The sequence below is a fragment of the Patella vulgata genome, chromosome 1, assembly GCF_932274485.2.
Source record: "Patella vulgata chromosome 1, xgPatVulg1.2, whole genome shotgun sequence".
NCBI classification, from domain to species: domain Eukaryota; kingdom Metazoa; phylum Mollusca; class Gastropoda; family Patellidae; genus Patella; species Patella vulgata.
In genome coordinates, this window is record NC_065879.2 from 18,211,264 (window position 1) to 18,223,387 (window position 12,124).

Sequence of the window (12,124 nt, forward strand, 5' to 3'; positions counted from 1 at the left end):
TTAGATGGTGGATTGTTATATTAGACATAATTTCTTTTAATTTTACAAATTGTATCAGAGAAATGTATTGAGAAAGATTCAGAAAGTTCGCCATCATCAGTATGTTCTGTAAGAATGTTATTGTCATCATTGTTTTTTCAGACGACCTTCAACTTGGCTTTGATCAAAGCTATAACTAATAAAACCAGTTGACTTAAGGTTTTATAGAATAACGCTATATGACCTAAAGTTATATCTAATAATACCAATTACGTAAATTAAAGTGTAACTATATAATATGTATCAAGAGATATTTCAGAAAACGGTCAATTTCTTTTGGGTTTTACCACCAGCTCTTTAGCCACCCCACAGTAGCTGCCACAGCTGATGACCCATAATCATACACAGCAGAACCTATAGCCGTTACTAGCGAGTCATTATTCTCAACTTCTTTTATGACTTCTCTGTTTGGATTTATTTTGGCATTGTCCACCAATTTCTCATTAATTTCAGTTAACTTTAGTAGCGTTTTAGAGAGTGAGGAATCCCGGTCTTCATGGACGATCTGCCGTTTCATTTCTTCAAGTTTCTTCAGTCGTTCGGCTTCAGCTTCCATTTCTTTTCGTCTTATCGCATCCTCTTCTCGCAGCCGTTTCTGCTTTTCTTCCAGGTCCCTAAGTCGTTCTTCCTCTATTTGTGATGACCGTTTCTTGGCTGCCTCTTCCTCGTAAAATTTTATTCTTTCTTCTTCCAGCGATTTTAACCTATCCTCTTCCTTCTGTTGTTCGGCTTTTCTAATATCATCACGTCTTTTTCTGTCTTCCTCGAGTTGTTTTAATTTTTCCTCTTCGGCTTTTTGTATCTCCTGTCGCCTTAATTTGTCCTCTTCCCGTAATCGTTTCTGTTCTTGGTCCAGTTCCCGAAGTTTGTTCTCTTCCTTTTCGATCTCCTTTTGCTGCAGTTCCTTATGTTCTCGAATCTTTTTCTTTTGTTCTTGCAGAGCCGAAAGACGCTCTGCCTCTTCTTCCATCTTTTGAGTTAGCAATCTGTTCTGTTCTTCAATTTCCTGTATCCGTCGGCGTTTCTCTTCAAGCATGTTTTCAGCTTCTTGGGTGTCCTTCAAAAGTTTATTTCCGTCCGTTCCTCCAAAGTTCTCATTCGTTGCTTGATTGAAAATTTGGTCTCTTTCTTCTTTGAGTTCGTTTTGCCTTCGTTCCTTTTCACTTCGAATTTCTTTTCGTCTTACCTCTAGGACTTCATCAGCTTTTTCATACGAGTCGTTCGTATAGTAAGCTCCGTTGTTTTCACCAATAGTTTTATAGATTAAATCCAAAATAAAATCCACATCTTCTTGTATTTCATCTTTATGTGCCTTGTTATTGATGAATGCGAACCTGTAACCGCACCGTTCGAGAAGATTCTGCAAGACGGGTGGTGAATTTAAAATGAAATCTTTGGGTGAATCATAACCATCCAAATCATCTTTGCGGGTAAAAACGATGATGACGTGTTTTATAACCTGTTCGCCAAACATCTCTTGTAAGATATTCACAGTATCGGCTTCCTCTGGTGTAAATCTCCCCACGGAGATGACAAAGATATAAATATGGGGACCAGGGGCTGTAAGGGCAATGCTTCTTACAATTTCCTTACTGGTTTGTTCGTTAGGTTCTCTCGTGTCGAACAGTCCCGGCGTGTCCACGACTAATAAGGTAGTTGCATCATCTAAGCACCTATCTCCAAACTTGCATTGTTTAGTAACTGACATTAAGCTCATAAGATACTTGAACACATTTGTCTTTAAAAGATTACTACCAAGGTGGCTTTTTCCTATTCCTGTTTTTCCAACCAAAACTACTCGTACATCACCTAAAATCAAGCAGGTAAAAACAATGACTTAGTTGTAAAGGGGCGTAACAACATCTTATTAATCTGGGCCACGCTCTGCCACATAAAAAACAATTTTAACATAGTAGGCTAATTTAATACTAAATGCAATTAGTCAAGACTAACTTGAATAGGGTTTAGTAGTAAAGGGACTCTAATCAGGCTTAATGTGGTGGTGGTGGTGGTGGGGCGGGGCATCAACCGCGATCTACTTTCCAAATGGGCTAAGGTAGCTCCCCCACCCAATTCCATCCCGCCGTGTGCTTGTCAGTGCGGGATTCTGAAACAGGCACAACGGCATATATTGACCAAAATGTATGTTTTAAGCGCGAGGACGAAATCGTTTCTGTAAGAAATTGATTCCGTACCAGATAACGTAGATCCGGTTTTGACATTTGTGCAGGGTAGCCAATCGATATTATATCAACCGCAAATAAATGAAATAGACATATTATAACTCAAATCGAATAACACTTACCATTAAGACCCAGCATATTTTTACCAATTCTGTAATAAAATGGTACATATCACTATTTAAAAACACCTTTTAAAAGTCACTAATTATCTCATTACATGTGTAGGAAAATTGATACACACCGTTTATACCTTGTTATCATGGGACATGTACTTGAGACTGAAAAGAGTACGCAATGTCCATTTCGACGTGTAGAGAAACGCCACAAACCTAACCATAGAAAAAGTATCTTATTCTTAAATATCCTATTACTTACTTTTCTAATTTTTTTGTTCTTTTTTCTTGGGCTCGTCTCTCTTTCAGCTCTCGTCTTGATCTCTTAATTTTATCCTCCATACTTTCGCCGAAGATGTTCACTTGGTTGTATATTTTTCTTGCAGTTGAAACAGTTAGGTTCTCTTGTCTGATGACCATTTCTTGTTGTTGTAGCTCTTGAACTTCCTCCGCTGTTAATCGACGCGAGCTCTCTAAAAGATGCAGCTGTTCGTTTACTCTTTGAGATGCTGATGAGCCACCGGTGCCTGTTCAAGAATACAAAATAGATCACGTTATGACTTAATTCTTTCATCTTAAAAAAGAATAACACCCAGTGTTAACATCTTCGGATTCGATCGCAATAAGTCAACCACAGTCGCAGGTGTAAACAGGGCTTGTGTTAAAGTCTATAGCGGTCTATGGGGTCAATCATTTGTGTTTAAAAAATATGCATTAAAAATAATACAGTGTATATCGTGTTGATATTTCGTATGGTGTATTAGGACATACATTTAATTCTAGTTCCCGATACCGCAAGTTATCAAATTATTCCAAGTGAAATTGCCCCAAAAATTGGAAAACATAACCCATACCCCTTTGATTTCTGGGTTATTTGGTTTATATGGTTTGGCTGCAACAGCGGATATTCCAAATTTATTAAAACGGTACAGAAGACAAGTTGTGCTAATTTCCAAATGAGGGATCGTCTCAAATTTAGGTCTTGCTACAAGCTCAAATTCAAAGGAAAGACTATGTCATCACTATTTTAAACACGCCCGTATGATAAAATAATGGTGGATTAGGAATCCTGATGGAATTACCTTTCCAGTAAGCAATACCCATTAGAGCAATTTAGACCAATCTGTTACTGCGAAATACTATTAGATAACTTGTCTTATAGCAATAATAGTTTTTCTTACCTTTGTTAGAATTCGCCATATCTACCATATAACTGTAACAACAAAATATAAAAATATTTAAAGTCTCTGGACGATATTTGAGGAACTCTCAATCAATTACAAACTACAATAATGTGAGCGTTGAGTCTACTCGGCATCCACTGTAGACGATAAAAGCGGACGTAAATCGAAACGGTCAAAATATATCTTGACATCAAACAACAACCTAAGAACGTAATTCATAACTTTCAATTCATTAAATTAATAAGATAGCCATCTAATCTGAAACGATTCCTAACTAAAGCAAAGTCATTTCATACATCACAATGGTCGGCTTTTAAGTATTTAAATTCCCCGATCTTTGATGTAAATGTTGAGACCATATAATGCCATACATGAAAATAAATATAATTTGTATTATTCAAATTTTATATTGAGCGTAAACAACATCAATTTTGACACTGACTACCTCGAAAATGTAATGGTTGTCAACATTATTACATAAGGGAAATGGGAACATATATTATAATAAAAAAAACGTATTGATTTCTTCTCGAAATTCTTTTTTTTGTAGGAAAAATTTTTGATTAAATTTACCGTCATTTAATCAGGAGAATGACATAGATTAGAATCGTGACATAGCCTGAATAAATCTTTTATGATATTTTAAATCTATTTTCGGCCGGTAGAAACTAGTCTCAAAACCCAAATTTCTGTGCCAAATACACGGTTATTTACTTTTCTTATTTTCTTGGGGTTTTGTTTTTCTTGATCTCGACTTTTTATCAGATTTTATTTTTATTTCGTAACTTCAATACTTTCGCCTAAGACATTGTCTCGTTCTTCCTCCGAACTTTCTGAAGAGCCATCGGTTCCTGTTCAAGAAAACAAAATCGCTACAAATTATGACTTATTCCTACATAAGAATGACACCCTGGGCTAACATCACCCCGGCAATAAAACGAGCCACAACCACAATTGTAAACATTAGTTTTCAGTGTAAAAGTCAAAAGCCATAAATTAATAATAATTATATCATGTTGATATTATTCGGATGGTTTTGGGCATAATTCTAGCTTCTGATAAGTATACGATGGAACAGACAAGACGAATATGACAATATTGCTAGAAATAAATGTCCGATTTCATTTTATGACCTAACTAGATTAAATAATTTGAATGAAATTAGTCAAATATGGAACCCCTACCATAAATGTAGATGCTATTATTATTAAGGTATCGAATGGGGTTAGGCATAGCCTGCTCCCCAGTCAAAATTCAGGTATATATTGAATAAAAATATTGTTTATAAAACTAGAATGGACGACATCGTTGTTGAAAGTCGATAAAATCTATCTATATATATATTTGTGACTGTCGTTTGTCTGTCTGTCTGTCTGTCTGTCCGGGGTTGGCGGCTACACTAGGTATGCCCCGAGTCTGAAATTTGGCGTATAGGGGTAGCTCGGACCGGGGAGTAACATAGGCCAGATGGCGTTAGTCTACCACTTCCGGTTTCGGAGTTATGACCCCCGAGCGAAGTCTGTCTGTTCGGGGTTGGCGGCTACATCTGCCCCGAGTCTGAAATTTGGGGTATAGGGGTAGCTCGGACCGGGGAGTAACATGTTTATTGCAATATGTTGGTTGCTTCCAGTCGTCTTTAAAAGTCCCGAAAGCCCACGGAAAACGCAGGCTGTTAAGCAGACGACCTTAAATTTGTCATATTCAAGTGTGTTTGTGAATTTACGACTTAGATAACTTGGTGATCAAGACGAAATAAGAACTGGTTCCATGTATTCCACAGACAAAAAACACATCGCGCCCCATAGGACTAATCTTTTGATCAAGAAAACGTTCAGTATCAATTCATCGTTGAGAGTTAAGCTGGGGAGTTTAACGGTAAAGGTTAATTATTTTGTAGTGGGTTGTAAGTCTACATATGTTATACACTGGTATATAATAGGGCCAAATCTAGTTTATCAAGAATGTTAACGGATCTAATAATAATGCGAAGTGTAGATTTAACTTTGGTATTATAACTGCACAGAAACGTGCACTAGATCAATTATTGTACAAACATAATTGAGACAAACAACTGTCTCCCACCTCTGCGAAATACAGAACATTTATAATGCTTTATCCACAACGTTATTATCCCGCGCCGAATAAAGTTAGAAGGATATTGTACACACATCAACCTATTACAGTAGTTGTGCCTTTTGCTATTTACGAATTGCTCGGATTTATATTTTATGTTTCAATGGAAACAAATTTGACTTAGTTTTTGGTGTATAATTTTGTTTCCGGAGCATATCTGCTAAACCGCTCAAGATATCTTTTTGAAACTTTGTACACACATCAACCCATTACCTTAGTTGTGCCTTTTGCTATTTAGGAATTTCTGGGATTTATATTGTTTGTGATTCCATGGAAACAAATTTGACTTAGTCGTTGTTGTACATTTTTGTTTCCGGAGCATATCTCATAAACCATTCAAGATAATTATCTTTATGAAACTTTGTACAAACATTTACCCATTATAGTAGTTATGCCTTTGCTATATAGGAATTTCTTGGGTTTATGTTTTGTGTTTCCCTGGAAATAAATTTGACTTAGATTTTGGTGTTCAATTTTGTTTCTGGAGCATATCTCATAAACCATTAAAGATATCTTCATGAAACTTTGTACAAACATTAACCTATTATAGTAGTTAGGCCTTTTGCTAATTTAGAATATCGGAGATTTAATAGTTTTTGTGTTTCCCTGCATAGTTTTTGGTGTCCAGTTTTTTTTCCGGAGCATATCTCATAAACCATTCATGATATCTCCATGAAACATTGAACAAACAATCTATTAAAGTACTTGTGCCTTTTGCTAATTTGGAATTCCTCGGATTTAATAAGTTTGGAAACAAATTTGACTTAATTTTTATGTACAATTTTGTTCCCGGAGCGTTTCTCATAAATCGTTCAAAATATCTTTTTGAAACTTTGCACACACATCATCCTATTACAGTAGTTGTGTCTTTTGCTAATTAGAAATTTGTCGGATTTAATAAAAATTCTCTGTTGAATGATTTTTACTACACATTTGAATTAGTTTTTGGTATGTAATTATTATTCTAGAGCATATCAAGATACCTTTATAACACTTTTACATTCAACAACCTATTATTTTATTTTCTGATGACCGTCCTTCCGTCCCGATTTCATTTCCGGAACATATTTCATTATCCGTTCAAGGAATCGTTTTGAAACTCTGCACATTACAGTATTATATTTTCTGGTGTATAAGCTTAAACATACATTATGCAAGAGCTAAATCTGCCTATTGTAGGCCTTTCTTTAGGCCTAAAATGTTATCTAAATTGTTAATTTGACATTAATTAACTTATCCAGACCATAATCAACGCTCGATGGCATCGCTAGCCTGCGATATGTACTGGATTAGAACCCGGACTGCTGCTTACGATTAAATCAAAAAATGGATAATCTAAACTATGTTTTTTATCGTACCAGCTTTAGTAATGATGATCGAGGCCAGGCCCAAAATTCAATCGCTAAATACTCGGTTCAAAGTGGATCAATTTGACTGAAATTTTCAGCAAATTCCCTTTACATTATCAAGTTTTTAACTATTATAGTGAGAACTGTCAGCTCTTTATCTAATCTCCCATAATGTATCTTTAATGTTTACCATACATCATCTGATTGGGGTGGGCAAAGGTTGTTGTGCAAACCTTAGAGGGAGGAGCGAATGTACCTTGTCGAGCTACTGTGATCAGAGTATGGATTTTCTGACTAGTCCCATTGATATTCCAAGCAGTCGATTTTCCTTATCCCTTACAAACAAGTTCAAGGGCCCGGGATGGCGATGACTAGTCATCTTGTTAGCATTTAATCAGGCATTAACAACGATCAATCGTATAATATTATCTATTTTGAGGGGGAAGCCGTTGACTCGCTAACCTGGAGGTCTCATTTTCAATTCCGGTGTAGTCCAGGACAGTCGCCACCCACCCCCTCCTTATCTGTAGTGCAGGGCCGAGGGTCTCGTAATGGCCAGTCTACAGCGGAGCGACAAACCGAGGTCCCGTGTACACATTGGTGTGTACGTAAATGAACCACTGACAGTTCGAATTCGAAATAAGAGTAGTCCTTGCGTCGACGTACATCCAAAATTTCCCTTATCGCAAACTGTATGACGTATGCCGGTCTTCATTATCCCAGTCGGCGAAGAAAAGCTGGACGTTAAACCCCATATCATTTCATTTCAAATATGCGGAGATATTATCTAACCAATATAATAGGATGAATTGCATATTAATTTAACGAACTTGTAGACACACGTCCTTAACATTATTTTACACTGATCACTTGTTCAAACACGCCCCTGTTTTATTATAGCCCATATGTTCATATTCAAAATAACTTTGAATGAGAGATTGCTATAACCGTAGCGGTTATTATTCTAAACATACAATCTTGAATTGTTCAAATTATATAAGCGGCATTACGTAACTGAATGAGGATGAATAAGACATGACTCAACTATATGGAATACCGGTTACTTAAAGGAGTTAAATCGCTAATATTTGGGACCTAGAAATTGACACAAACGCATATAAATAATAATATAATATGAATGTATATAAACTGATTTACATTCAATCGTTTCCGTTTTTACTCTAATTTCAAATCAGTTATGTTCGGCGAAATACGCCAGAAGTCTCGATCGAATGACAACCTCTAGCGTCTGGTTATTCCAGTCTACACCAATAGTATGTATTGCGCATGCTCTCCAGATATGAATATGCCATCACCATTTGACATGACTTGGTGAAATATGTCTAGCCTCGTTCTTCGACTCCCTCGTTAAAAATTGGCCTGAAACACAAATAATTCTTTTTTTCAATCTCGAAGACTTTGGATCATATTGAGTTAGAGACTTAGCTACTTTAATGGTGTATTTTTGTCGACATATAACGAGGATTCCCTCGTCTTTATCAATAAAACAAAACCAAGTACGAACAATCCAAACCATTTGACAAAATTCGAAGTCCTAAAAAAAACGGTATACGCAAAATAGTGTAACCATCAATTGGACTGTTCACTGTGTACAAAATACACGACAAACAGTGGTAACAGGTGTCCGGACAAGTAAGCTTATCCTGCCTGGTGCCACACCCGTCATAGCTGCATCCAAACCATCAGACGAAATCTCGGTAATATAGCGTGATTGGCCAATGGACTATCCGTATGCAAAATGCACGTGAACAGTGTTAACGATGTAGTAGACACAATCAGGGAGATAGTATACGCGTCAATTAAATATATCTAGAATAATAGCCGAAAGAGACATGTTATTTACCAATCAAGTCAATATGACGGCCTTAAAACTTTTTAAAGGTTTTTGTAAGTTTAGTGGGCAAGTATCCCTATAGTTGAAGCTTAGATGACAAATACCTCGATCTTCTTCTTAAAAAAATCAGAATAAAAGGAACAAGATCTCGCGTGACGAATAAGCTGAGACACAAACACTCCATAAGCTGGTGATATTAGAATATTACTACTAATGAAGGGAAAGTTAACAATCGGAAAGACAAAGTCATCACGTTTATCGTACAATTTAACACTCAGTTTGTGGCAATTGTCAAAATCGAGACGCACATCCAAGTAGGAAGCGTAATTGTCAGTAGTGGTTTTTTTTAATTTTGAGCTCATCGGGATATATGAATTCTGCATAATCACTAAATTTGGGATTATTCAGTGATAGAACAATCCAAGCACGTTTGACGAGAATCATTCGAAATTTCCAACTTTCACGTTAATTGAATGGGTGGGCTAGGTTGACGATAATATACACCAATCTTTTAATTGTTGTCCCCCGCATTTTCCTTCTAATTGAGCTTGGCGGTTCAAACTTGGTGTAGGTGTTTATTAGGTTAATGCCTTGATGGCGTTCGAAGATGAGCATTCTCTGCTTAGGCCAAGCAGAGATTAGCAATTTAAACATACATTATGCAAGAGCTAAAACTGTCTATTGCAGTTCTTTCTTTAGGCCTGAAATGTTATCTAAATTATTAATTAGACATCAATTAACCTATACAGACTATAATCAACTCTTGGTGGCATCGCTAGCCTGCGATCTTTAGTGGATTATGAGCCGATTTACTGCATAACTTTCCTTCACGATTTAATGAATAGTTGGATAATCGAGACTATGCTGTTTATCGTACTGACTTTAGTGTGGATGATCGAGGCAAGTCGGAAATTTCAATCGCTTAATTATCGGTTCATAGTGGATCATTTAAATGAACTTTTCAGCAAATTGCCTTTACGTGAGAACTGCCAACTCGTTATTTAATCTCCCATAATGTATCTTTAGTTGGTTGATGCTTTGGTACATGATAACTTTAGTACTAATTAAGTCAGAATGATGAAACTTGGTGTATAGTTTCATTACATTATAAATACCATGACTAAGTTCGATAATGACATTTCCTGCTCAGGGTAAGCAGAGCGATAAATAGTTTGATTGGTCGAGACTTTTGAACACAATAACTCACCTTCGAGTTGCGGTAGAATGTTCGTGCATTAGGCGAATGCCTTGATGTAGTTCGAAGATGAGTCTTTTCTGCTTAGGGTAGGCAGAGGTAAGCAATTTAATTGGTTGATGCTTTGGGACACGATAACTTTGGTTCTAATTAAAGTAGTTAAGTCTCCAACTTCGACATTGAAAACACGAATTATTTGTCAATTTAAATCAACATTGATGTTGTGATCTTACCGGGAAAAGGTGGGCTTCTGATATACAAAATTTAAGACAAAATTTACCTTTTACCATTGGTTCACGAATCGTGTTCCGTTTGCATTTCAGCGCCATTTGTAACAAAAACGACGCTAGACATATTCCACAAATCTTGTCAAACGGTGACGCCATGTTCTTATCTGTTCGTTCGTTTCTAGAGTTTTACGTCCACTTCCACGATAGGATGATATCGTATGATGGAATTTTCATTAATCGTCATTTCTTTCCGTTGGGTATGACTTGTAATATGTGGTATATTAATCCCGAAATGACATAGTTGCTCTTAAATGAATATAATGTTAACGCGCTTTAAACATCTAGATGCAATAGACTTGGTGTAATCATAGTTTTTAGTTATACACTGTTAACCACCCATAGAAGTTATAAATCGCGTACTTTATTCAGCTCGACTTAAAATGAATAGATGCGGTTTGTTTAACTCGAATGTAGATATTATATATCTATTCTAAATATACATCACCTTTCAGTTGAATCATAGAAATATCTTATTTTATAGTTTTACATATTTGTCGACATTAAGGTGTACTTGTTCTATTGTTCAATTTAGCCTATGCATTTTCTTGTTTCACTTGACTAAACAAAACATTGTATAGGAATGTAGACTTTTATAGATTGAACAAAAAGCTGATAAATGTCGAGATGTGTGGAACATGCTCGAGGCGATTTGTAACAAATCTTAGGCACGATATATAATTGATACTAGTTGAACATCAGAACAACATGATTATTTCATTGGAAATGGGGCGCATATACCCAAAGGAATCTGACAAACTCTAAAGCAACTGCGTCTCCTTCACTGGGCCCCTTCAATGTCTGTCTACCTGAGGAATAACATGTACATTATTTGTATCTGTTACATTTGTGCGGTTTATATATTAGATTAATATTATTATTTACACATGGGCGGGGAGTGGTAACGTCTTACCCCAAATAAATTGCAAAAAAAACCAAGAAAGTTTCGGAGAGCGATATTTCGTATCACATGTCAGTGATGAAACATATGCCACAAACACATGTCACGCTAGACACCTTTTATTTAAATTACATACACTGATTTTAACTTACACTGATTTTAAATGTTTTATCCATTAGTCAATTTAAAGAAAGTTCTATTTTCGAAAAATTGATGATACAATTAATGATCGATGACCGAATCCGGAATGGCTCCTGACCAAAAAATCACGGAATTTCAGGCATTTAATTTGCCTGCTGGAAGGCAAAAAGGTTCTATCTTCCAAATTACTATTTAAATTTTAATGTTTCACTTCACCCGTCTGCACAAAAAATTTGATTTATAAAAGCGTGTGCAAGTTAAATATATTTAATAGCGCTTTTATTTGGTGTATCTTTCATTTCATTTTTTTTTAATGAATTAGACTATATTATAATTATAACTATAATGTGCGCTTTTTGTTGTATAATAATAATAATATTAGTTTGATCAGCTATACTTTTTGTTTAAAAAATGTATGTTTTATCTCTTTTTCGCGGAATTCTATGACATATCTATCTGCATCCCTGTCGGGGGCAGCCAACTTCGACACAACAGTCTAAGACATAAAATAGATAGTGAGTAGGTACAAATACTTGGAACCTAAGAAAGCGTCTTTGTACACGTGACGTCATATTTTCATGACGTCATATGAAATTTCTGGCTTCACAGTCGCAACTTTATCTATATACGACTTTGTCGTAAGCTATCAGGTCGTTCAAAGTGGAATTACACCAACAATGAAAACATTAATCAATCGATTTTCCCGTAATTTGGTTTATAAGGTTTGGCTTCTGTTCAACAGCC

General features: G+C 35.9%; 1 protein-coding gene across 1 annotated transcript in view; it reads right to left on the reverse strand.

The window, feature by feature from the left end:
* LOC126808897 (golgin subfamily A member 6-like protein 1) overlaps nt 1-12,124 on the reverse strand; it is a 17,669-nt gene continuing 5,545 nt past the window's right edge. The window contains exons 2-5 of the mRNA XM_050533950.2: nt 3,517-3,548; nt 2,598-2,862; nt 2,345-2,373; nt 1-1,848 (exon numbers count right to left, since the gene is read on the reverse strand). Of these exons, the coding sequence (XP_050389907.1) occupies nt 323-1,848; nt 2,345-2,373; nt 2,598-2,862; nt 3,517-3,544 (1,848 nt within the window). The 5' untranslated portion in view covers nt 3,545-3,548 and the 3' untranslated portion in view covers nt 1-322. The remainder of the gene's footprint in view (nt 1,849-2,344; nt 2,374-2,597; nt 2,863-3,516; nt 3,549-12,124) is intronic.